Here is a 27,965-nt window from a genome sequence, read left to right on the forward strand (position 1 = left end):
ATTTGATCAATGTGAATTTATATTGTCCTGTTTCAACTTTCTTCTGAAAACTGAGATACTGTCACCAACAGTTAAAGTCTACTTCGTCACCTTCCCATGTGAAGTTAATAAACTGTAAGAACACATTGGGTAATCTCAAATTTCATCATGGACATGAAGAAACCAAGCAGTCAGAATCTATCTGTATTCAGCAGAACCTCTGGATCATTTTATTCATGGATATCAAGTAGGGTAATCACTATCAACATCCATCTAAGCCTAGGAGCAAAATGAGAAGCAAGTTTCTGCAGTTGAATAGCAAGTTAAGAGTAAACTCAAACCACAACTTCTGCAGCACTGTAACTTCTAGTAAGGAAGGGATTGGATGGTCTCGTCTATACTGTGATTACTGCTGCCTACTGGTCATCTAAAGCTACTCCATACACCAAGCCTAATTTCCTGTGAGGTCACCCATTCAATTTGGTTTAGCTCATCATATCTCAAAGAAACAAAAAACAACATGGTATAACTTCTGATGAAATTCTGAGAAGCCAGTGTGATACCCTATGTCATTTTTTTATAGATACATGTGTAATTGACATTTTTATATATTTTAAACAGATCATTGATATCATATACTGTAAATTCATAACAGAAGTATTTTCTCTGTTCATATCAGTGTATCTGTGGTATTTGCATTTTTTCAGATAAGTGAAATATGAAATATGTAAAGCAATTTAAACAACGTTTGCGATTGATGGAGCAGAATGTTTCCATTGACGTCCTGAAGTTAGACTAAACATTGTCAGCTGCATCAAGCAGACCATTACCCATCTTTCAACCTTCACAAGTTCACATTTCAACCGGAAGATATTGACAAAAATGATCAACAGCACGTGGTCTTTTGCGTATTTCCTAGATCAATGCGGGGATTCAGACCTGTCTCCAAAGTGTCAAAAACTGATTTTCTTATTTTCCCCTTCTTTTTTCTGTAATTGGATAAAGGAAGGGAGGTCTCGGGGCTGGGATTTTTGTGGTGCCATCTTTCAGTGCAGCATTCTTCTCTGACAGCTCACCTCTGATTGCTTTCTGCCTCCAGGTTTCAAAAAAAAAAAAACCCTGTCACCTAAAGCACAGCTGGCTCAGGTATTGAGGAGGGAACTGCACGATTTCCAACCAGTCAGCACAGGAACAGTGCAATACAAACTCATACCAATGCTCATGTTACTGAATAACTCTTCCCATGGAGAGTGAAGAATGAGTGGAGGTGATGCAGGTGGATTTATAGTCATTTTCCACGCCATTACCTGTGCTTTTGCTTCCATTTTCTGTGATATACACCATTGAAAATGTTCACATATTTTGGTATACAGTAATGTTACTTTACATTATTAACCAACTTTACTACTTTTATACATGCATTGTAACCTCGTGTATTAATCCGTTTCACATTATTAATATTAGTAGCACTGTTTTTATACAAATATTTAACATTCAGCACACCTTCGAATGTATAGTTTGCATAGTTTTCTCTTTTAGGGGTTGCAGTCTCAAAGCAGCTACCACATATTCTGCTTTCTAGACCAGCATATCTGTTTTTGTTCCATTCAAAAGATTTGGGAAAAAAGACCCATCAATGTTCTTTAGTCGCGGTCTTAAACACCACTAAACTATCACCACTCCCTTTCAACCATATCCTGCAGTCTTTACCAGAGATAATAAAGCTTGTATTAAACCATTGTTCATCAAATAGCTCTCCGGCTCATTACACAGTTCTCTACTGCGGAGAAGTAAAAGCCTAAAGTGAAGCTTTGTGATAATCTGTAAAACACTAAATTACAGCAAACAAGAAATTACAGGACCCGGTATCTGCCAACATCAACACTGCAGTCATTAAGTCTTGGCTTATATCCATAATCCTTCTTTTTCCAATTGTGGTTAATACATGTGTACCAAGACAAAGTAGTTCTACAGTATATGTCACAGTAAATGGTGCAACATTAGGTGTAAAACTACTTGGGCTGCACATAGGCCATGAAAATATGAATGAGATCAGATCAGAGGCTTAAAATTCAGCCCTCTGGGTACATTTGGTTGGCGCCTAAATCTCGCAACTTCTAGCAAACTTTAATCCTGCCCGGTAACATTCAGATGTACTAGCTAAACTTGGTTTGATGTAAATGTCATACATGCAACATGCTAAAGCAAAAAAAGAAATAGCAACTTAATACTGTACTGTGGGGTCATGTTTGACTGCTTTCTTTTCCAAAGAAGTTGGGAGCACTTATAAACTCTTTGTAACATGGCAAGGGCACCGTCCAACCAAGCCACCCTTTTGATTTGCTTAAGGAGTCAGGGTCCCCTAAATCTACTTCTGCAATACCTTCCCCGGGATCGTTTAACCAGTTAAGTGGGCGCAGCAATGTAAGATTTAAGTCTTTATTTTCACATAAAACAATACAATTAAAAGAGGCATTTGTGTAAATACAATCATACAAATACAATCAATAAAATACAGAACAGAGCCCTACAATTAAAAGTCACAATCACACAAGTGAAGTGCAGGACAGAGCAGGGAAAGAAACGAGCACACTCTAGACTAAAATACTTTCTTTTGCGTGTTTCTTTGAAATACACCCTTTCTGCATAACACCACCAGTCGAATATATTATTTTTCTATTTAAATATCTTAATGTCTTCATTTTAGTTTATCCTCATTTCCCTCACTCCTGCACTGCACCTCACACACACAATCACTCCAGGATGGTCATCCTGCAAAATAAAATCAGAAAAAAAGCAAAAAGCTGTTCCCAATTATCCAATTAACAATCAATTAAAAGGTTTGCTTGTGAAATAAAGCACAAAATAAACCATGTATTGAACTAAAGTGAATAAATAAAAAACTAAAAAAACTGAAACTATGCAGACAAAGAAAAACTTAATTAAAACCCTGTTACATCTTAATAGAACAACAAGTTATCCTTTAAAATAGTAGACCTTTCTTGGCAGAGTCTTGGCAGGATGAGTGGGCACACTGCGCAGGTTTCAGACTTCATAGCAACCCCTCCAGTGTACCACGGGATGTGAGAATGACGTTTTATTGGCCCTCAACGTGACACACAAACCTCTCCTCCATTTCATCATAATGCACCAGTGAAGAACAGAGTGAAGAGTGAAGAGTTGACAAAAAAACATACTTCCGTTATGAGTGTACAGTAAAAAAAGAGTGCAATAAAAAATAAAAAATACTTGCTTTACATGCACAACATTTTGCTTCTACGTGGAGCTAATTTTGTAAGAATAATTATTGCAATGGCTTTTATACGGGGGAAAGACAGATCCCAACGTTTTATCCCACCTAAACTAACTAAGATTTGTGGATTTGCTGTCGACATAGCTACTGTGTACCATGGTGCATTTGAGGGCATTTAACAATTACAACATTAATCCAAATCGTAGCCTTAACCGTAATTTCACATGTAAATGTCCACAAGTACAAGTTCATGGTTCTTGTGCTGATAACACAACGATGGGCATTACCAACTCATAGGCAAATCTCTCCCATTCCCTACTGTGTCTGAGTGTGTTCCCCCTGGGCTATATGCATACAGGGACTCTGCTGTCACGCCTCCCTCTATAAAGGCAGCTCGCCGGGGCTGCAACTCACAGCAGGACAGACTGCCTCAGGATGACTGCTGCAGGATCAGGGAGCTAACTCACTGCTTTCATCACACCATCTGCTGTTTCACTCATTTAGCCAGTGGATTTTTAACTTAGCTGCATGCTGGCTGGAAGAGCTGTCCTGGGTAAGAGAAGCATCTTGGTTCTGGAAAGTTTCCTAAAACATATGCATATGTATATAATTTAGATTCCTTCAGCAATGTAATGTTCCTTTTAAAAAAATGTAGTCTTGTATTAGTTTATGATTTCTTCTTATGTAGCACTGCAAATTATATTTAAATTATGCATTTCAATATTTTAAGAGGGAAATAAACTCTTGTGGAAAATTATTTTGGGGGGATAAACTGGATTACTTACATTTTAGGGAAAAATAGGGAAATGTTTTAAAGTATTTGAAGGCAATACTATTCTTTGCCTCAGTGTTTTATAAATATAAATATGGTGCATGGAATCAGTGCGATTTGGCTGTAAAATACTCTTTTGTAATAATGCTCAACTGATATATGTCATTGTAGGAGTAAGAAACATGTCCCCTACTTTGGCCTGGCTCCTGTTGCTGACAGGACTTCAAACCATTTTTGCTCAGGAGTTTGATGAAGAAAGGGTTGTAAAAAAAGGCAAATCAAAAGTGTTGTCCTTAAACACAATACACAAACATGATGGCCAAGGTAAGACTTACATGACCACATGAACATCATTCTACAGTTACCCATTTCTGGTGTGGTGCAAGTCAACTACTGGTAGATGATATGAAATACTGGATTGTATCACAAAGTAGAAATATGTTCTGCCTTTAAAATTATATACAGTGAGAATGGGTGGTGCCAGGAAACACTGTGGAAGCTGTCAATGTGGATTTTAACTTAAAACATTAGTACAAAATTATAAGATAAATAGAACCAGATATTATACCCGGTATATATTTTTGTTCCTACTGATAGTTACTAAGGAAAGCAAATATTTATACAACTCTGTGCCTAATCAAAGTGGATTTCATGACAGACAAAGCAGTGAACATGTTGAGAATTGAACTATTTTCTTTGCTGTATTACACTTTTATTGCATCTCCAATGGGTTTATTCTTTCCAGGGTGTATGTTTTCCTGAGGCTACTTCTCTCAGTCTAACATGTACATGTGCATGATTTATTAGGCTATATAAAACTATGTCATTTTCTTTTCAAATTAAAGGTGAACTGTATAATGATAGGGTACAAGTCAGATGTATGGTAGATCTCAACTAGTCAGAGTTGAAGGAATTACAAATATTGTTTCAGATTTATCTGTGAAGTGATCTGCCATCTATAAAGATATTATACTAATTATAAATCTTCTACTAAAAACCGTTGTAGCTGTTATTTACAGATTGCAGTCCACCTCTATATAACAGGATGTGTAAAATATATGTTTTGGTGCTTATACACTTCACTAAACAATCGTATGTTGCATGCACTTTGGGCCTTGTGCCATTGCTCAGTGAACATTATCCTAACATCAGCCCTAGTAACAAGACTTACAGTCTTATAGAAGATAAATACGGACTGAGCAGTTGTTGCATTTTATTCTGTTTCTGAGCAATTCTTTGTCTTTAGCTATCTTAGATGAAGACTGCACCTTAGAGCTGGCATTTTTGTTGGACAGTTCTGAGAGTGCCAAAGACAACCATGAGCAAGAGAAGAAATTTGTCCTGGATGTGGTGGACAGACTTAGTAGCATTCGGCTCAAGTCAGGCCGGGGCCTGAGCTGGAAGATGGCTTTGCTTCAGTACAGTAGCCATGTCATCATCGAGCAGACATTCAAGCAATGGAGAGGCACTGAGAATTTCAAATCCCTTGTGGCACCCATGGTCTACATTGGACATGGCACTTACACCACCTACGCTATCACCAACCTCACGCAGATCTACTTAGAAGAGTCAGCTCAAGGAAGCATTAGGACTGCAATACTTATGACAGATGGTGTGGCCCACCCCAGGAACCCTGATATCTTCTCAGCAACAGCTGATGCCAAGAACCAGGGAATTAAATTCTTCACTGTTGGAATCACAAGAGTGGCTAATGAGCCCTCCAATGTTTCTAAGCTACGGCTTTTGGCCAGTTCCCCAGCCACCAGGTTCCTTCACAACCTGCAGGACAATGGGATTGTGGAGAAGGTCGTCAAGGAGCTGGTAAGTCCTCACATACTGCTCCTCTTTGAGGTTGCCAATTAAACCAAATGGTCTCCTAAAAATGTACTAATGACCAAAGCTGTAGAATAGTAATGTCTTCTCTAGTGTAAAGATGCATGCTTTCAAAAGGTTTAAAATAGTTGCCTATTATCAATAAACATCAATGACTCTTCCCACTTGGAGCTCCATTTCACTCAGGGGCATGATGACAGTAGAAGAGAGTAAAGAAACGTCAGAGACAAAATGCATATTTCTACACAGTTTTAACATCGGCCTCACTATGTAGATCTGAATCCAGACATTCTTGAGGAAGGCCCTTGAAGTTATCGAGGAGGGAAAAAATATTATTATTATTATTATTATTATTATTATTATTATTATTATTATTATTATTATTATTATTATTGAAAGTTGAAAGTGTTGGAACAAACACCTGAAAGCTTTGGCCCTATTTAGTCTACATACTAAAATATATCTTTCATGCTTTCATAATGCATGTTTCTGCTACAATATATCTATATATATTGTAGCAGATACATATATATATATATATATATATATATATATATATATATATATATATGTATACATTTTTTCAAAATTGATCACATATTAGGCTTCATACAGGGGTGTGAGGAGAGAGTGGACCACAAGAATCGTCAAGCAGCACTTAAGATTTTCACCACAGGTTCATAGAATTAAATAATCAAATCAATTTCACATGTTCAACAATGTCTTGCAGGTTCTTGTATGGACATTGCTTCAAACTAGACCTTGAGTCGCTCAGTATTGTTCTAAAAGACTGAAGATAACATGTAGACACACATTCCTTGATGGTTAGAAAGCTGTAAAAGGGTCAAATACATTCAATCTAAGCAATATATCATAGACACCATTAAACCTCAAGCTTTGACCTACCAACAGCAAATTCCAAATCTGTCACTTGGGGGGCGGCTTTCTCCCTCCCTGGGGCCTCTTGTTTCTACGCAATGGGAAGCCACCATTAAGAACTGGGTTTGGAATTTGCAGTTGCAGTTTGTGGGTCAAAGACTTGATTTTACCTGGGTCTTATCCAGGTAATCCAGGTAAATCTACATTATGTAGATTTTACTTATTGAAGTCTCTAGCCGCCTCTAGGTCATTTGTCCATTCAGAGAAATCAACATATTGTTGTGTGTATAGAAATGCAATGAACAGAATATGTATATAACTTATAGGACTGGTTTCACAGACCCAGATTAGCACTAGTCTTGCACAACCCAATGTTATTTCAGGTGGGAAAGTGTAAGACTAGCTAATCAAGGTTTGTGAAACCAGACAATAATGTGCACCTGGCAAAAAAAAAAAACATAAATGTTAGGCTTCATGTAATGTTTTGGGATGGCTTACTTATTAGGCCCCATAGGACAATTCTAAAGAGTAGAGAGACATTTTATAATCACCACTATATTAGACATGCATCCCTTTTCTTATCCTTTGTTGAAATAATACCAAAGCATTACATTTTTCAGATGAAACATCCCTAGGCAGTGACTTGTTATCTTTTCCAAAGTGACTTAATAGCAACCACGAATGATTCTAGTAACCCACAAACAGTAACAGCTGTCAACTATCAAAGTGTCCCATAGAAATCTAGTCACGAAAACCCGGCAAGATCCTGCATGTACCTTAAATTCCTCCAGCATCTTAACTTATTAGCTTGCATTGTCAGTTTTAAATGCAGACCTGTTCAGCACAATATTAACAAATAATTTGACCTATTTGGCAAAAGTCCATATCACAGTCAAATGTTTGACAGTCTCTCTTATAAAAATCAGTCAGTGTTAAAGGCTGAGGTGGACTGTTCTTTCACACTCAGTATCTTCAATATATTGCATGAAGTTCTGCCACCACTGCTATACACTGCCTTTCTTTGTACAGGCATCTTTTAATATTCTGATACTGAACAAACCTTTAGTGGTAATGTTCACATTCCTGTCTATGTTAGTATGGTGAGCTTCATGCCATCATCCATTATACAACTTCTATATTGTCCATCACATGTGTTTTGTATTTTTCCGAGAGGTAACCAAGTTAACTCATAGATTTGTTTAATGTAGGAATGCAGCAAAGTGAATATTAAGCAATAAAAACACATCAGTAATGAAATGCCATTACACATGGACATGCACTGTTAAATGTAAAAGAGTGTGATGATTAATTTGATCAGTTTAGGAGATGATAGCTTATAAAAATGACTGAAAACATGAATATTGCCTCATAACTCATAACATGTTTTCTTCTGATTATTTTCAACAAAGATGAGGCTCTTTCAAACACTGCCTGTATGTGCTTAGTTTAATTGTTTCCTTGCTCTCTTGAAAGAGATGTCAGCTTCATAGTAAACTAGTATTACTGGTATCTGTAGTATGATATATCCATCCATTATCAATAAATGCTTCATCCAGTACAGGGCCACAATGAACCACAGCCCAAGGGGGCACCGGGGGCGATGGCAGGGTACACGCTGGGTGGGATGACAGTCTATCACAGTATAAGACAGTACAAGCTGAGCTTTAAAATCTCTAAAATATTCATATTGCTAAATGTATACACATGCAAATTATATTTTAATCATAGTTATTTCTATAATCAAAAGCTAGGGGTAGCAGGAAACTGCACTTCTCAGATAGATTGATTCTGTATTTTAATTGTGTTACTTTTTGTCAATTTCACAGGCAGAACTGGCTGATGAAGAGGTAAAACAAATTATCTGTCACTGATATCTAAACAGTTATTGCTATTATGATACATTTATTCAAATGGCCTATACCTTGAGTTACTTTCAGTCATCAGTTATTAGATAAATTCTGTTCTGGTGTCAAATAATCAAAAAGCAGATTCTGCTCTTGTAATTTCAAATGATCATCACAAATATGCACTTTTTCTTCTTTCTTTTCTTCTTAATAGTAAGTTATAGAATATTCACACAGCACAGCATAACCAAAGCCAAAAAAACAGCCATACATTCAATTTGTCTGTCTTTATGTACAAAGAGATCTTTTCAAATGCAAAATTACACTGCTCTTGTAACTGACAATGGTGTCACCTTGTTCTTATTCAAAGTGCCCCCTGACTCAGAAATGTGCGTGTGAAAAGGGAGAGCGGGGTCCCAGCGGTCCAGCTGTAAGTACATTTAAACATCTCAAATGGAAAAATTGCAATAACAATGACAGAAAGTACCCCATGTATGTACTTCTCTTGTTTCCTTCAGCCCTGTTACACCAGTCTTCACTCCTTTTAAATATCTTAATATTAATAGTGTGTTCTTTTAAAAGTCTCTTTTAATCTAATGAAAGATTGTAATGATTATTGCAATTGTTGTAGTGACATCTGTCACACCCATAATAAGTGTGTCCTGTTTAATTATGACTCCTCTTGCACATATGGCAGATAAATATATTGCCCACCAGAGCCTTTTCCATTAAAACACTGTTTTAGGTCAAACATAAATGGAGAGATTGTAACTTCCTATTTTTAAACTGAATGCATAAAGTAATACAATGTATTAGCAGTGAGGAGGGGTATTATTCAGTCTTCACCACTGCACCCAACAGAGCAACCTTGAACTCTCTTTAAAATAGAGTGGTTCCCACCATAAATTAAATTAACAGCTAACTAGTGTAGATGCTGCCTGAGCAAGGGTGTAAAATCCCATCAGGGCGAAGAGCCGTATGTCTGCTTCTTGGGCTGAAAGTATTAAATGTCATGTTTCTTTCTTTACTTTATTGCCACCTTTGTACTGCCTGAAAACAATTCACACATCAGTATTCCCTTTTGGGGCCATTCTAGCAAATGAAAGAACCCTTACTGTTCTCTCTTGACAAAGGATTTTGTTATAATAAACAAAATATCATGTTTTACTGGTAGTCAGTGAAATTATATTATCAGAGTGGCCTAGGTCATTAATTAAATTGCTTTCCTCTGCAGGAAAACTGTACTGCTGTAGCTATTTGATTTAGATTAGATTTAGATTTCCCCACATATTGCTAAATGTAAGCACCAATTTCAAATATTTATTACTCAACTGCTCAGAAAATGATTACGTGTTACATGAATCATTGCCTCAAGACACCAAGTGGTCAACATGGATAAGAATATAGCCATAGATTCAGTTTCTTGGAGATGAATTATCCATCATGAGGTGAAATAAAAATGCATGATCACAAACCAGGTGGATCTTCACAGAGGAATTCCTGACATTCTTAGCCTTGCCACTTAAAGGCTTGTGTAATTAGTACTGTCACTTGTTTAATGACCAGATAAAGTGATTTGCCGACAAGGGTTCGACTGAGAACATGCCGTCCAGGTGCTGATGTGTGATTACCCTTTAACCCTGCAGCCACGTCCCAGCATGTCCGGAGAGTCCCTGTTAACCCGGCTACGTCTCTGTTTGGGATCTCTCCTAGCCTGTGGCCATGCTAGCCTTGACCTCATCCTCTTTAGCTGTGTAATTGTTACCCTACTTCCACTCAGTAAACACTCCCAGATGTTCAGAGAGGACACAGGACGTCTGGAATTAGATTGTCCATGGCCTTCTCTCACTTTCACTGTCCATGGCCTTCCCTTTCAGACGCCTTCTGACACCTGTGGAGTGTTTTCAGAACGCACTACCAATAAAACGACACGGCCAGATCTAATCTTTCATCATTGTACTATTGACGAAATGTGTGATTTTACATCTCATCATGTGTTTCTCGTCTTTTCTTCTCAGGGTAAAAAGGGTCGCCCTGGAGATGATGGTGGCCCCGGATCCAAAGGACAGAAGGTCACTGCTCTTTTATTGATATTTGTATCTGCTGTGCCGCTCTTTACACATTTTCGTCCAGAGATAGAGATTACCCCAGACTGTTTAAAATGTCATGATTACTATTACCCTATGCCTGGTTTCATTGATTTAATGCTTCAAAATACAATGGCTGGACTTTTTATTTTCTAAAGGAACCTGCAGAAATATCACCCCAAGAAAGTTCAACCGCAATGAAGGCTATTCAAGTAATAGTACTAGCTAGACCACAATCCCTAATAAATAATATGCTTTCCATTCCAGGGTGAAAGTGGATTGAGCGGACTTCCAGGTCGAGAAGGTTCTGAGGTAAAGTATGACAAAACACCATAGCAGAAATGTGTCATCATTTTGTTAAATACTGACCTAAGACATTTTCAACATTTTCCATTTAGAGCAGGTATGTTAAGAGCTGTAAAAATGTGTCAATGTTGTCATCTGAAGGTGAGTGCACTATAGAGATACCCCCTTCTCACTTTGGTTTCTCAATTGCAGGGCAAGCCTGGTTATAAAGGAGAGAAGGTATGTGTAGAAGTAACTAACAGAACTATATGAAGTATGTTCTTCATCCCTTTATTGTTTTTGATGCTGTTGTTTTTTTAGATTTTTAAACTCTTTTTCAAAATTGAAATATCATTATTGTACAAGATCAACCCTGTTCATAATCACAGTGTGTTTCACATCTCTAACGACACTGTTTTTGTATTGTTTAATTTATTGTTGTGAAGGGTGAAAGAGGAGAATGTGGAACGCCAGGAATTAAAGGGGACCGGGTGTGTATAACAATTTATTTTCATTTTGAATTACAGTTTTATTAGTAGTACTTATTTGTTTTGGCCTTCATAGAACCTCACACAGGGGTAAGGGCAGTCATTCTATTTTGAATAATTAGGAATACCAGAATTGAATGATTTATATATTAAAGGTTAAATATAAAACCTGTGAAAAATGTATTTCTCCTCTATAGCCTCTTTGTGCTTCCAGCAAAGAGTTGCTTACAGATAGACAACTGTAACAGATAATCAAGGCAGTTAGTCATTCCTCCAAATCCGTATGTCTGCAATTTAGAGCAAACACTAAACTGTATTTCATTTACACAGACAGAATTATACAGACATGTGGTGTGTTGAAATAAGGACATTTGAAAGACTCCAGGTGCCCCACATATACAGACATGATGGCCTTTTTGAAGTGTCACCTATGTAATGCACAGCTTTGGTAGAGTGCAGAGTGTTTTGTGAATGGACTGTTCTATATCAAGGATTAGATTCAAATGTAATGGATTGATCTTATTCTATTGGCAGGGTCCTGAGGGTCCAGTTGGTACAAGAGGAACAAGAGGCCTGCAGGTAAGGTTACACAGAAATATCAGATTTTGGGTAAAAATGACTGAACTTCACGATGTAGTAATGGCACTGAATAGGTTACCTTCTTAGTTTAAACTCAAGAATCAACATAATTAAGGAGAAACAGACCTAGAGAGTCCTGTTAGTCCTTTGGTTACTGATACAGTTTTAAATTATTCTGTGTAAACTGTGCTGTTTTTGTTGTTGACAGGGGGTACCTGGGCCACAAGGAGATATAGGCCCAGAGGGTCCTCAGGGAAGGAAAGTAAGTGTGGTCTTTCTGTTGCATGCATTTTATACAACCACAGAGAGACATCTTTGAATCATTTGAATCTTCACCATCTGAGGCACCATCTTGGAATCTGAGCGTGTCGATTGCTGTTGGTCATTTTGAGACTTCACCCCCTGGCCAATAACTGAATCTCAATATATATACTTTTTTCAAATACGTTTATATCATCTTATATACAGCTCTGGAAAAAAAATGAAAAGACCACTTAACATTGATTTCTGAACTTGGAGTGGTCTTTCCATAGCTGTATATATAATACTGGGGAATAACATTGTAAAAATAAATGAATGAACAAGATCTTAGCAGATTGAATCTGAAGCTTTGTAATTTTCTTATCTACCTTACGATTCCATAAGGCCTTCACTGTTCATACTCAATTCAAATATATGTGTGTAAAATGTAAAAGCTGAAATTTGTGTTATATATCTGAATCTACTTCAGTTCAACATTATTTAAGGGAAGCTGAGTTAGAACAGTGGATGGTGGGCATATTATTGTTCTTTGTTTCTAGATTGAATCACTTTTAGATGATTCTTCAAGATAAAAGCTTTGATGTATGCTGTAATGTTTAGTGGCACCAAATGTAGTGTTTCTCAAACTAAACAGCATTGATAAGTATGTGTAGTATCATTCAGGCAATGAGGAAACCCAGATCAGTCTCCAATGAACCTTAATTGAATAATTCGACAGTGATTAAAAACTGACTCATTACTCATCTAGGCGATCAATGAAAAGTTATTCCTTGCAGATTTTTTTTTTAATTCAGTATATTTCTGCTTTAGATTAGTAGGATGTTTGTGTTCACAGCAGATGAAAGGAATAATAGACTGCAGTCACGTTTGGTTCTCTGGTCAGGGGGACCAATCCCATACCTTGGTTAAACTGTAGAGTGTCTGTTCCTTTTTATACTGTTGAGTTGCCAGTGGATGTACAATTTGTATTATTTTTAATATGGACAACACATGATATTATATATAGACACGTGCAACATGTTTTAGTATTACTTTCTAGGTCCTAATTTAGTTTCCGTAGAAGAGAGTAATGGGGTATTTTGTACTGCAACAAAGTGTCCACCCCTGGCCTCGGCTGCTGTCCAGGGCTCCTACAGTGTCCCACAGTTTCACTTCTCTTTCTGTCTCCCTTCATATTTCTAGAATGTTAGGTTTGTTCTTGCTGTAATTGCCTGTAATCTAATCTATAATTATTGCCAATTAAGATTTTTTTTTCTATCACTGCAGCAAAATTGCCATACTTAGACCCAGATTAAATCCAGATTTCAGCCCAGTCGCCACTAGCAAATTCCAAGTGTGTCACTGAACTTGAAGGCACCATTTTGTGTGTCATGTCTCCCCAACTGAAAAGTGCCTTTAAGTATTGTTTTTGTAGTTTGCAATTAAAAGCTGGACTGACGTTTTACTTCAATCTCACCTTTTATTGTTTTCAGCAAATATTGTGGTTTATGTTTCAGCTTTTGAATGCCTTCCAACAATTTATTTTTGCTCTCAGACAAATGTGTGGTTTCCAGATTTGTTTTGACATGTTGAAAAATATCAGAACAAAAATCAAAATACCTTTGACTATACAGGGTACTAATGCCAGCGTAGGCTTTACATTAGTTGAATACATGAATACAGTTGTAGTCAAAGGTATTCACACACCCCACTGATTTCTATGTAGTAGAAGTTCACAAACATCCTGTATTGTTACTTTCCAGTCTACTGGGATCTTTACAGTTTTGTGTAAGTGTTCATAAGACTCTGGGAAGAAATAATTGTTAAAAAGTATAGTTTAATGAACACTAACATGAGCTTTTTCACTTTTTTGCATTAAGCAACAAAATCTCTGAGCAGGATCTGATATCAATATAAGAAATACTTTAAATCTTGGAAGGTAATGAAACAAAAGCATTTACTTCTCCACCTTCAGCTATACTGACCAACACAATACAATTAAATTATCTCATCTGCATGCTATTCATTATGTAGTATAGTTAAATGGTGGTGTAGCTTAGTGTGTTGAAACTGGACATTCAGACAGCACTGCAGGATGTCTTCAGTGTGCGCTTTTGAGCCCAGTACCAGCTGAGATATGTATTTCTGTGTGTTTTGTAGGGGGACCGTGGTCCTGTGGGGCCACCTGGAATTCAAGGGGAAACAGGAATTGGTCTTCCAGGTCCTAAGGTAAAACCCCTCTTAATAGCATTCACTCTGCATCGAGGCTTGCCTTGTACATGGTTAGACACTGTTATCTACTTTACCCTTGCTGAAGTAATGTTCCCATTGTCAGAATAAGGTGAAGATGATTCATGAATTGAGTCATGCAAATATACATTATATATTACTGTACGTAAGCTGTAAACAATAAGCTACTCATCACCAAAATGTACATTATTGAATTGCAGGTAAATGTGGAGTCTGTTTCTCCAAAAAAAGTGTATCCACAAAGTTCTTGCCAACCAACAATAGATGTGTTCATTTAAGCCGAAATGGTGTAAAAGTATCCCTCATAAAACACCCCACACTGTCAGCAAAGCCAATCATTAGTGTTCACAGTTTCTGTATGTGTTTATCCAATTTGGAGCAATGTTTATCCAGATATGTCTAGATAACTATAGTGGTGTCCACCAATTTATTTTTTAAAGACAGAAACACAGCTGGATTTGTGTTCAAGTGAACTGCTCCCTGTTCCTTCCAGGTGGAGCGGCTCAGACTATCTGTCAGACACACACCTGTCTTTCTTTATCACATATTTTTATGGTGCTAAAATGCGTTATATGATGTATACAGGCTTCGAATTGAGGATCCCAAATATAAATCATTGTATTAAAGAATATAATGATATCAGTAGGATAGTGTTGAATCCTGAATTCAAGCCCTTACTTGTGAATACAGAAGCGATCACTCTCTTTGCTTCAGCGTCTATTCTTTTTCTGATGATGATGATGATGATGATGATGATGATGATGATGATGATGTTTGTGTTTCTTCCACAGGGCGATATTGGTTTCCAAGGAAGACCAGGCCCTCCTGGCCCACCTGGCATTGGTGAACCTGGATCAACTGTAAGTGGACAGAGCTTCCTGATTTAGATAAATTGGTCAATCTAAAAAATAACTTTTAATAAAATCTAATTATACGAATACACATTTTAAAGGTGCTTTAGACTGATGCACTTAATGGGAGAGGTGTGAAGTTGTAATGTCTATATGGTCACTCTATGTCTTATCAACAGAAATACAAGATATTTATCAATAAAATATAAAAAAGGGTGTCAGTTGCACCTTTGCAGTGAAAGTTTGGATGAAGTATGCTGAGTTAGAAATAGTATACCAGACCTACGCTTCCTATGCCGGGCTCTGTTGTGATGCTGTGACGTGACTGTTTGCAGGGGCCATCAGGGCCACAGGGTGTCCAGGGAGAGAAAGGGCCTCATGGAGAGGGATTTCCTGGACCAAAGGTACGTCAATGTCTATGACTTCTTTGATGAAAAATAAAAGCATTGCTCTATAGTCATTCGTCTTTAATTCTCCTAGCTCTCTCACGGGGGAATCACAATTCTCCAGACACTTCAAATAGAACGAAATGAACATCTTGTTTGAGCACCTAGATTAAACTAAATTGATATTGTTGCTTGGTTAAAGGAAAGACCACAATGCAATAGTTAGGAATCCAATCCAGCCCCACAATTGAACACTGAATGTCTGTTTACCTGCATGTTAAGCACAGGAACATACCAAGCATCCCTTAATGTGACACAAATCACTTTTTCGTTCTTCTGAGGAACAGTACTGGCAATTCTCCATCTATTTGATTTCATACATCATACAGGTGCCCCTTTACTGTTTATTACAGTAATTTGACGAAAGATTTACGGACATTTCTTTATAATTTGCACTTACAATTCATGTGCTTCAAATGTCCTGTCAACAGTCAAGTAGTAATCACACCATTTACCTGAATGTTTCCAGAATATAGATGCGATTTTCTGTTTCCAGTGTTTAAATTTTACAGCTCTAGACAATGCGTACTTCTGCAGCCATAAATCTCTCCAAAGCCCCTCGTTCTCCAGAGAGTCAGAGCAGTCCTCAGACACGCATGCACGGCCGAGATTATTCATTAATTCAGAGTGACATGCTGTTGCAAGCTCTCCAGTGCTGCGGTGGGAGCGTGTTTTACAAACTGTATATTAACAAATGCTTTCCCAAAATGTAATGTATAAGAAAGTCTAACATGGAATATTACATTACGCATTGTAGACCCAGAAAGAGAACCATATGATAGCCAATAATGAAGTCAGTTTTATTAACATAAAATGATCAAGTTTTATTTAAAAATACACAACAGACCTTTAAGTACTTGACATAAGAAACTAAAGTACCCAAAAAATAATACCATCCATTTAAATAAATTACAGATACATCCGTCTGCAATAGAAAGCATAGTGTTCTACTAGACTGATCTTACAAGATAGCTGCAGAGCTAACAGAATCTTTCTTTGGTTTCAAGTCAGAGCAGAGCAAATGAAATGATGATACCTACACCAGCATTGTTGTGGTTACATATATCTTTCTGAGGCAACCTTGAGCTACATATAGTTGGCATGGGTTCTTTGCTGCAAAATAAGTCTAGTTTCTTATGTTATATGTCCTAAAGCACTGCAGCAACTGCCAACAATCTAGCCTTTTAAAAGTTTGGAAAACCCCCAACAAAAGGATTTAGTGCAACTCTGTCTTAGTGGTTTTACAGTTTACACAATATGGGAAAAGCGAATAATCCAGGTGTGTTTAAGAGCATACAGGATCACCCCAAAAAATATGTCCAAAACCCCGACATAAAGAATGTGGATTGTTTACCATACAGAGGGATGCCAGTGGGGGGAGACTGTATGCAATTACTCAGAAGTCTGACTCTTGTGTTTTTTACAGTTTGTGTAGTAAAGCTAAAGTACAATTGACTTATTCAACCATCCTAGCATTCTTGCAGAGCAGTTTGTATTCGGGGCAAAGCTTCTGCTGACACTCGGAGCCATTGTCCGCTGTTTCTTTGGCAACCGACCAACCGAGCTGCACCCAACACCAGTTTAACTATTTAAGACAAAACCTTGAATATTTTCCAGATACGGTCTGTTCAAAACCCTTTTAAACGTTTACAGTGAATTAACAACATATCCTTCTTGCAGAGGTCTTGTGAAGGCAACCAACCAAAATATAAATTCTTCAAATAATAAATATACTGTACTGGTCTGAGTCTAGTTCATTGATACATAGATAAAAGGTTGTTTTTACTCTAATTTAGGAAAAAGCAAAAACAAACACAATCATACACAATGAACTAACACAGAAATGTCTGTAACAAGTCTTGAATTAGTAGAACGACTTGTGAAAGAATGATGCCACAAATCATGGCTTCATTGTGTTGTTTTGTCATACGGAAGAAAGCAAAAAACAGGTGTATGCTATGGATATCACCCGGTGTCCCTTGCCCTGTGAATCACTACGAGCATTGTAGGTTTTTCTCTTCATGCATGTGTTTCCTGACATGTGACAGTGTGAATGGCGTCAGAGCATCCTCTTTGTATTGCAGGGAGACCGTGGCCTTGAGGGACCAAGGGGCACCCGCGGCCAGCCAGGCACAGGAATCAAAGGAGAAAAGGTAGGCCGTAAATACTTCAGCTAATGAATGCCATTCTCTGCTCTGGGAACAAAGACACTTCTTATTCCTGAGACAAAGGATGTAATGAGGGATAGAAAAGTACTGGGGGGATAAAACAGAATGTCCTTTTACAGATATAATGCATGTGATTGGTTTCTAAGAGCCACAGAATGGTGGCATCTGTTAAGGCAGCTGGGCTTTCGTCGAGAGGGCTTGTGAGTGTGGGAAAGTTCACTGGTGTTAATGCAGAGCCCATTCTTTTCAATACCTGTTGATGTATCACTTGGAAAACATACTGAAGTCCTACAGGGGACCTGTCTTGAACATGAGACTGAATTGTTCTCCAAAAATGTAAATACTACAAGTGTGTTCCTTGTATGAATGGAAACACTGAAGAATATAAAATGCTTAATCCTGTTTGTTATCTTAACAAAAGCTTTTTGACACACATTCTTATTAAACATTGGAAAGATTGCCCTCTTTCCTCAGCAGAATTCCTTTCTGTTATTTTATTAGACCAGCTTTCCCATCTGTTCCCAGTCCCGTTTGCTGTTATTTTCCATCAACACTATTCCTTACCTGTGAGCTGACTGCTCTTTTGACCTCATTTTAGCTGTAAAACAATTCAGAGCATTTCCCTGCTTGCAGATGTGTGACTGATACTAGTAAAAGTAACATTTGTCTTTTATTCTTATTCCTTCCCCTTTTCAACACTCTTTCTCTTTTGATTGTTTGTTTGTTTGTTTGCTTTCCAAGCCGATGTTCTTTTGTATAAATTATGTTATAGTCACTGTCACTGCTGTATTATCCTGACATTTATACTGTGTAACTTCAAGGGCGAGTTTGGGCCTCCCGGGCCAACAGGAATGATTGGGCTGCCGGGATTGGGCATTCAGGGAGAGAAGGTAGGCAGATGGGCCACATCGTTCTGCTGTGTTGTGACAGATTGTCACAGTTTGCTCACAGGCCTTCAGTGTTAACCTCAGCTGCTGTGATTGCAGGGTGTGGAGGGGCCACGGGGGCCTCCTGGCCTCAGGGGACCTCAAGGGGAAGGTTATCCAGGACCCAAGGTATGTAGCTTTCTCTTCCCAATATAATCATGTTTCTGAGGGGTACCATTTGTTTGCCCAATACGTCTAGGTCAGGTCAGGCAGATGTCTAGTACACTATGACTTCAGAGTATCTCAATACTGTTCCAAACACTTTTCAAAATCTGTTCGTACCTTATAAACGTCTTCAAACCTCTTCAGCTGGTGAAACTTACATTCAACTATTTTGATGGCATTCATACAAAATCAATGTGTACATTTTCTACAAGATACTTTTTGATCTCTTTTTTAGGGTGACCAAGGATTGCCAGGAGAACTCGGGGGTCCAGGAGAAAGAGGGATTGGTGAGCCAGGGCCCAAGGTAAATTTAAAGTTGCTGTAATTGCTGATCCCACTGAAGTTGATGAAAGCTATACATTTTCTTTATGATTCTAGTCAATTCACAATTCACATTGTTATATGCAGATTCAAACTATGTTAGAAAAGGTAGTCTTGCTGTGTGAACATTGATATGTGTGATCATGAAAAGCCAAAAGCTTGCTCAAAATGTATTTGGTAGACCTGCAGCATGCCTGCAGAATAATCAGTGATGTCATCTACATTACCACAGCCAACCCGCAGAGGGAGATTCACACCTACTATAGAGAGAAAGAGTGACAGAAGGTTTGTGTGTAATTAGGGATGGCTGTTTTTTTTTTGTTTTTGTTTTTTCCAAAGGCCACCCACGAGCACAAATGCAGTTTAAATCACAATATATCTGCAATAAACTAACCGAAAGAGAGAAGCAGAGAACTGAAGACACACTCCTGCATTATGAGTCATTGTCTCTTAAAAGCAGGGGTATTTTATTGTTAATTGTACCTTTTCAGGGAGAGCCAGGATCATCAGGTTTGGCTGGTTTACCGGGCCTGCCAGGAGAGGATGGCGCCCCAGGACAGAAGGTATGTCTTTGCTGCTCTCTGGGATAACACTGGATTCTGTCTGCAGAGGGAACCATACTGACATGAATGATTATGATATGAAATCAAAAGCATTGAAATGAAAGTGCACTGCTATAGTATTTTGATAGTATTTTGATGTTTGCATATTTGGGTAACTAAGAACTTATGACTGGCAAGGTCCCAACAAAAACACAGTTCACAATATACAGTGATCTTTTCAAGGAGATTGTGATTATTCAATGACTCCCACCATGCCAAAAAATATACAGGGTGCAGGATGCTAGCAACCAGGATCCTGAAAGAGATGCCCCTTACCCAAGAATGGGTAATGGTGCCAGACCCATACAATAATAATCATAATATATTATGGACCGAGAAATAAATATATAGACACTTCAAGCTTCCTGAGGATTGATACAGGTCCCAGGTTAGTGGCACTGAAATTTTTGGGAGTGTTGGTTTTATTGTAGGGCCTTCTATTTCTCTAAGCATCTTGTGGTTGTTTCCAGGGTGAACCTGGTGTGGTGGGTCTGAGGGGACCAGAGGGGACACCAGGAATTGGGACCATGGGCGAGAAGGTAAAAAAAAAATGTTCAAATTCTATCATCACATTTACTGAAGTCAAACAGTTGCTGTGTTAGTAACATGTCTAGGAACTCTCCTACAGGGAGATCAAGGTCAGAGAGGAATCCGTGGCTTACCTGGCCCTCCTGGGATTGCTGGTCCTTCAGGGGCAAAGGTGAGAGCTACACTATGGTTGTGATCATTAGTATATTACCAGGTGATGTGATGATGTTGTTGGAGCCTGTTCTGATAATCACGCGTCTTCCAGGGGGAGCCCGGAGTGCCAGGCCGTCTGGGAATGCCAGGCCTCCCAGGCCGCGCCATCGCTGGGCCCAAGGTAAGGCACTTTGATTTGGCACTTTGTTGTGTGTGGTGTGAATCTTTTTATTAAGCCATGTAAGGCTGAGCATGGCCACCTTTGCCTGAGTGTGCATATGCATCTTTTTGTCATTTGTCTGCAGAATTCACTTTGAATACAGGTTTCTTTTGTTTTTCTTTTCTTTTGCCGTTATTCTACACAATCCATCCAATGTAATATTGAATCCATTGTATCATTGTCATTCCTAGGGGGATGTTGGTCTGCCTGGTCCATCAGGACCCACAGGGGAGACAGGCTATGGACTTCCTGGTCCCAAGGTTAGAGTCACAAAAACAACAACAAAAACTTTCAAAACAGTTTAAAAGTCTGTTGAACTGAAATTAAGGACAATGAAGCATTTTTTTTCTGATGAAGACTACATTAATTAGTAGTAGTGTTTTAAACTCCATTTCTTTCTTTTTAAAATCTTTTCTTTTAGGGTGACCAGGGCAACCCAGGTCCATCAGGTCCATTTGGGCCTAAAGGGGAGGGCTACCCTGGCCCAACTGTGAGTAAACAACATTATGACATTATCTTGAACTGCATCCTGTTATGTCTTCTTAGCTATGAGGTTATATCAATGCATTCAGGAATTAAAACAATTGTATTTTAAATCTGCACTGGGACTTTACAGGTTTTTGCATACCTCCTCCTAGTGTCAGTGATTACTGTGGAGAGAAGGATCCACTGTTGTGCTTGTTTTGTAGGGTCCTCCGGGTCTTCCAGGACTTCCCGGAGAGATGGGACTGGAGGGCATAGGACTGCCAGGACCTAAGGTAGGGAATCACAGTATTGGCTCCAAAATACTAGCATCTTCTGGTTTTGAATGTAGTTTAATCTCAGGCGAAATTCTTTATGCTGAGTATCACACAATTTGTTAACTTACAAATCGTTGCACTCCTCACAGGGTGATGTCGGATTCAGGGGCCTGCCAGGTTTGCCAGGACCCCCAGGCGAAGGATTTCCAGGACCCAAGGTAGGCCAGTGAGGACAGCGAGTCAGTGCAGTTGCTCAGACAGGACCGGGCACTCTGTGTACTGACAAAGACTTTCACACATCAATGTCATAAGGCCACTGCCCACAAATCAGAGCCTGCTGATTTGGTTTAAGAGGCTAAAATGTACATCAGACTGGTATCCAAGCTGTCACTGCATCTGGACTCCAGGAGTGAGGAGGATTCGAGTTATTTTTTTGTGCAGCTGTTTTCCCATTCTGTGGTGCTGAAATGGCAATGACACAACTGGTGCATGTGTTACATACTAATAGTGTCCTCTGTTGTTTCGTGCAGGGTGTTATAGGAAGACCAGGCCCCCCAGGTCCCATCGGTCCCCAAGGGGAAGGTTTGCAAGGCCCTAAGGTATGTCAGTGCCCCCGAGTTTGAATCAATGTGTTTTTATTTGCATATTAGTGACCAGTTTTACTTATTTGGTGTATGTTAGTCAATTATAAGTCCGCTTTAAATCATTATTTGCTAATGGAGCACGGGCAGAACAGTTGTGACTGGAAACAAATGATGTGCTACCTTTCCACATGTGTTGTTCCTGTTTTAGGGGGAACAGGGATCTCAGGGGGTGACCGGACCAAGAGGACCTACAGGTGAAGGACTGCCCGGCCCGAAGGTGAGTGAGATTCCTGGTTCGCGTCATTTGCTAAGTTGCACAGATGGATTTTGCCAAATGATTGCATATAATGTCTCAGACTCCATGCATCCTATAATGTATCACTTTGCTTGCTGATTGATTGTGAGAACTGTATGAACTCTCACATTGGACTGACTCAGAGCTTTGATGGGAGCTTTAAAAGGCTTAAAATTAGGTCTAAGCAATTTTTACGATGTTCAGGCCTTTGTTACTGTTCTCCACAGGGTGACCGCGGTAACCAGGGAGAGAGAGGGAAGAAGGGAGAAAAAGGAGATTTTGGGGACGCTGGAGTTCCCGGTCAATCTGTGAGCATTATTATCATCTGAGCGAGTCATTTAAAATCTGTCGATGTCTGAAAATTACCCAGGCAGAGAAATTCGTTTGACCTAATGTATTATAAGAAGATATAATAAGACCGGCATTGAATTCGAATAATATTAAAATAACAACAAAAAAACATGAATAAATATCCCTGCATGTTCCTGTTACCACCTGGTAGTCAGGCATCATTATTGCAATATCATCTGTCAAAAATGCTCAGTTTTGATTGCTATAGTTGTGTCTTATTTTTCTAATATTTGTAATTCCAGGGAAGACCAGGAACAAAGGGTGAAGCCGGCCTCACAGTGAGTTCCCATTCTCTATGCGTGTGAAGATAAATGTCACAATCAAATATCATATCCAATCTATTCCTAATCCTGTATTTATTTTTCAGAGAGAAGACATCATTAAATTGATCAAGGAGATATGTGGTAAGATAACCAATAAGACGTTTTGACATTCAACCAGTCATTTTTAATTACTATAATAAAAACCGAGGCTTTGAAAAGAAAGATTCAAATAAAGTAGTATGGAAATACTCTGTATGTAAAAGTAAATAAATCAAAGTACTTTTTAAACACAGGTTTCAAACACAGGATAACATCTCTGCTGTCTCAGATTTTCAGTGTGTGATATAGACATATCTATTGCACATTCTAATATGTAATTACATCAGAATGGTTTGCCTATAGTGATATCTCCAGTGAAAATCTAAACAGAGGCCATGGGAACCTTTTTTGTGTTGTGTCTTTTAGGTCTTTTCCAGTCTAGACACTGACAGGGACAATTTTCCAAATGTTAAATCTAATTTAAAATCCCATGGCAAATTCTTCCTATACACTCATATATTTAGCTAACAGTGCAACCACCAGTTGAGTAGGTGTTAATACAGGATAACTGCAGCATGTTTTGTCTTGGGTAATGACAGGCTGTGGGGTTAAGTGCAAAGAACGACCCATGGAGCTAGTGTTCGTAATCGACAGCTCGGAAAGTGTCGGCCCAGAAAACTTCGAAATCATTAAGGACTTTGTCACCGCCCTTGTGGACAGAGTGACTGTGGGCAGAAACGCTACCAGGATAGGACTTGTGCTCTACAGTCTGGACGTCAATTTGGTATTTAATCTGGCACGGTATATGACGAAGCAAGACATCAAACAGGCGATCAGGACCATGCTCTACGTGGGAGAGGGCACGTACACTGGCACGGCCATTCGAAAAGCCACACAAGAAGCTTTTTACAGCGCCAGGACTGGAGTGCGGAAAGTGGCCATAGTCATGACGGATGGAAAAACGGACAAGAGGGAGCCTGTCAAACTGGACATAGCCGTCCGGGAGGCCCATGCCGCCAACATTGAGATGTACGCTATTGGAATCGTGAACACCACGGACCCCACACAGGCTGAGTTCTTGCGTGAACTGAACCTGATCGCATCCGATCCTGACAGCGAACACATGTACCTCATTGATGACTTCAACACTTTACCAGGTGATACTATAGCAGATGGCAGAAGCACAAAAAATCTTATATAACATGCAAATATTATGTTTTCAGATCTTTGTCTAGTAGTTATATTTCACTTGGTAGTACATTTTCTTATTCTTGTCATCATAATGTTGCAGACATGGTAAATGTAATGGATTCTCCACTGAAACCTTATAGACTAGCATTCTCAAATATCTTCCGTGACCCCAAAACGTATGAATTTCAAACTGCGTATCTTCGTTATTCTTGTTGCAGCTTTGGAATCCAAACTTGTGAACCAGTTCTGTGAGGATGAGAACGGAGCCCTGGTGTTTAATCGCCTCATAAATGGCTATGGACACAACAGCAACACTTTCCAGGAGACTTTCCAGGGTGGAACCAGGGTGGGCACCCACAGTCAGATCTCCAGCACCGGGAGAGGAGATGGCGGAGAGAACCTGCCCATTGACCCTGTTACTGTAGTTTCTGTCAACAAGCCTGCACAACAGGTCATTGCCACTATTAATGGATTTTACATCATCATTCAAATGATATTGATTTATTTAGGAGACAGGAATGCTTTGTTAAATTCATCTCTATATTTAATTTGTCTGATTTTGGCACCATTTGCAATGATGTATGTTTGCTTTAAGTGATGGAATGGAACCAGTATAAAAAAGCTTTTAGTTTATTCTTTGAGATGTTCAAGTTCAACCACAGCCCAATTCATGAGAGAATGTCTTTGCACAGGTTGAAGAAGAAGAAGAAGAAGATTACGAAGACATTTATGAAGAAAAAATAAAAGAAGTACTGAGACAAACTACCTCTGTCAATGTGAAAGGCAGCAGCACTTCAGTCATCAGCAAGCCGGTCCCTCCCGCACAGCCCAAACCAGTCGTTCCAGCCCAGGGATCTTCATCTTCCACCGTGCTTGTGTCCTCCTCTGGGTCATCCTCTTCCTCAGTCCAGTTTATACCACAATCGCGTCCTGCTCTGCCTAAAGGTAAACACTACTTTTTACAACAGATGCTTAGGCTGATAAATATAACACAATTAGAGAAGATTATCTTTCCATTCTTACAACTATGTTACAATGAGAAAGCAGTTACTTGTGCAAAAACACCAAGAAACAAATAGATATTACAAACATCGTGGCGGTGTTCATTAAGTGAATTTATTACAAATCATATCTGTTTTTTGCAGATTCTTGCCCCACACAAAAAGTTAAAATTATATAGTAAATATTGCAAAGCAGTGCACCCTACATTTTTGTTGAATACAGTGGCATAACAGGATTTTCCAGTGTGTAAAGTTTACAACTGGCTTTAATTGTGTTCACAGTTGTATCCTCTCTCTTTTCAGAATTCATCCCTCTTGATCCTAAATGCTCCCTGATATTGGACCAGGGCCCATGCCGTGAATATAACATCAGATGGTATTATGATAAACAAGCCAATGCCTGTGCACAGTTCTGGTATGGTGGATGCAGTGGCAATGATAACCGTTTTGACACCGAGGAAGAATGCAAGAAAACATGTGTGCTGACAAGAGCAGGTATGGTTTGAAGACTTTTCTTTTTTTTATTATTTTAGTCCTGCAAAGACCAGTTTCTATTTCAACTCTTTCAACAAAATTGTATTCTGTTTCTAAGTATGTAAGTTTTCGTAATTCTTCATAGCATTAGTGTGTTACATCAGTCATTTAGTTTTTAAAAAAAGTCTGCATAAACACTGCAGTAATGAAGGCAGCAGCAACTTGTTTGATTGTCCAGGTCCACAGTGTAGTGAGTCTTCACAATCTTTGTAGGTTAAACATGTTTTAAGATAATTTACCACTCTCCACCAAAAGGAAAAGGCAATTGAATTTGACCGTGCAATTTAATTTGTATTTAGCCTACATAAAAATGGTGTATCAAGTGGCTCATTTGTAAAAAAAAAAAAAAAAAGAAAGAAAGAAATTCATCAGGAGAGCTGCTTAATGGCAAATGGCCATTCATGTAACATACATTACATGCTGGAGTGCTTGCAATTGTCTGACGAACTGTCAGTGAGCCTGTGTAAAAATATCTTTGTTTTTCTTACAGTGGGCTGAGACTGAATCAAGGATGATCAAAGATGAACAATTTCCTTTCTCTCAGTGACATACCATTGAGACAACCAGATAGCCTCTGCTGGATCTGTGCTACAAATTATATTTAGATATAGTGTGTATATATAGAAAGAGAGATGGATAGATAAATACAATAGATATAGATATATAAATATACATATATAGATATATACATTATATATATAATGTGTGCTGTTAAATAACAATTAATAAAAGTAGCAGTTTGCTTTTCAGCAATGTGCTCAACATTTAATTACTTTCTCATTTTTAGAAAGTATAAGGGATGCTATGGGAAGAACGTGCTTTGAGCTTCTTAATTTAAACACTTGCTTAGCAAGTTCATGAAAAATGTGCAGACTGAAATCAGCAAATTGCATAGAACTTATTGTATGATTTCATCAATGTGAATTTTCAATAAGTTTGTGTAATCAGGCATTTCTCAGGGTTTTATTTTTAAACAATTAATGTATAGAATTATTATTGAGATATGTACCATTCAAAGTACAATTATACATTCATTCTAAACCTTAAAGTGCTCTTTTAATTGTTGTATTTTATATGGCACCACCACAGGAAAGCAGGATTCAATACCTCATAGTCATAGATGATAGATAATTCAATCATACATAGAGGAATACAGTCATACAGGTATATGAGATTAGACAATGTATGACTAATAGTATTGTTTGTAATGGAATAAAATACATTAAATAAACTATGCATACTCGTTGTGCCCAGTGTTCAAGAAAAAAAAATGTTATTTTCATATTAATCTGTATTCCTAGTTGTGTGAGGCCATTGTAATACTGTATTATTCTCTTAGATTTTGACACTGTAGTCATCAAAATAATGCTTTTGCTTTCATAGTTAAAACAATTGCAGATAAAGCAGCTGATTCATTAACATTTGTGCAATGGAAGTGTAGTTTGTAAAAATAATCTTCCAGGCTGTAAACTTAGCACACGTAGGACTGTTTATCATTAGATGTATTCAAACCTAAAAGACTGGAGAATGCTGAGAAACTCAAGGACTGCATAACAGTTAAGATAAGCACATGACATATATCTGTTGTGTAGAACAAAAGTATGTTTATATTGATAATACATTTTCATATATATATATATATATATATATATATATTTGAAATAATTTGTAACTTTAACTGTATTTGTATGAGCAATTTTTTTGTATTACAAATGAAACAAGTGTGAGGGAGAGATGTGTCTTCAGTAGATTTCTAGTCTTTTTTACCTTGAAAATAAATGTATGGATTTTTCTGTTGTTGTTCTTTTTTATTGTTCCTTTTTTGGACTTTTCACTATTCAAAAGTTATATTACATTATAGAGAATCCTATACAGGCTGTTATATGGACCAATGGACAATGAACAAAGGTACTATAGCCTACATGTTTGCGTCACGTTTCGGCCGTCAAGTGGAAAAGTTGTGAGAGGAGTAAGCGATTGTCAGAATGGAATAATAATAATAATAATAATAATAATAATAATAATAATAATAATAATAATAATAATGCAAGAGAACAAATTATGTATTTTCTCACATGCAAACTAATTTTAGATATTT

At 38.1% G+C, this 27,965-nt stretch overlaps 1 protein-coding gene across 2 annotated transcripts; it reads left to right on the forward strand.

Annotated features, from left to right (window-relative positions):
* Nucleotides 1–3,653: 3,653 nt before the first annotated feature.
* col28a2a (collagen, type XXVIII, alpha 2a) lies at nt 3,654–27,664 on the forward strand. 2 transcript variants are annotated; one of them, XM_066687690.1, is made up of 36 exons: nt 3,654–3,785; nt 4,176–4,328; nt 5,251–5,825; nt 8,543–8,563; nt 8,931–8,990; nt 10,579–10,632; nt 10,915–10,959; nt 11,146–11,172; nt 11,379–11,423; nt 11,955–11,999; nt 12,208–12,261; nt 14,400–14,468; nt 15,281–15,349; nt 15,676–15,744; nt 17,871–17,939; nt 18,776–18,844; nt 18,941–19,009; nt 19,281–19,349; nt 19,858–19,929; nt 20,439–20,507; nt 20,597–20,668; nt 20,762–20,830; nt 21,061–21,129; nt 21,291–21,359; nt 21,559–21,627; nt 21,759–21,827; nt 22,140–22,208; nt 22,402–22,470; nt 22,716–22,796; nt 23,082–23,117; nt 23,207–23,243; nt 23,741–24,298; nt 24,551–24,783; nt 25,025–25,277; nt 25,637–25,828; nt 26,358–27,664. In XM_066687690.1, the coding sequence occupies exons 1-36, from the start codon at nt 3,761–3,763 to the stop codon at nt 26,363–26,365; spliced, it is 3,681 nt and encodes a 1,226-aa protein (XP_066543787.1). In that variant the 5' UTR covers nt 3,654–3,760; the 3' UTR covers nt 26,366–27,664. The 2 variants fall into 2 exon arrangements, with proteins under 2 accessions (XP_066543787.1, XP_066543786.1); XM_066687689.1 differs by lacking the exon at nt 26,358–27,664 and having other exon boundaries at nt 25,637–25,839.
* The last annotated feature ends 301 nt before the right edge of the window (nt 27,665–27,965 follow it).

Source organism: Amia ocellicauda, chromosome 16 (genome assembly GCF_036373705.1).
Source record: "Amia ocellicauda isolate fAmiCal2 chromosome 16, fAmiCal2.hap1, whole genome shotgun sequence".
NCBI classification, from domain to species: domain Eukaryota; kingdom Metazoa; phylum Chordata; class Actinopteri; order Amiiformes; family Amiidae; genus Amia; species Amia ocellicauda.

Bases quoted from the DNA above. Each gene is read 5' to 3' on its own strand.
- col28a2a (XM_066687689.1), top strand. From the start codon at position 3,761: ATGCTGGCTGGAAGAGCTGTCCTGG. The intron at 17,940-18,775 runs GTAGGCCGTAAA...TGTAACTTCAAG, and splicing joins CAGGAATCAAAGGAGAAAAG to GGCGAGTTTGGGCCTCCCGG. The intron at 20,508-20,596 runs GTAAAAAAAAAA...ACTCTCCTACAG, and splicing joins TTGGGACCATGGGCGAGAAG to GGAGATCAAGGTCAGAGAGG.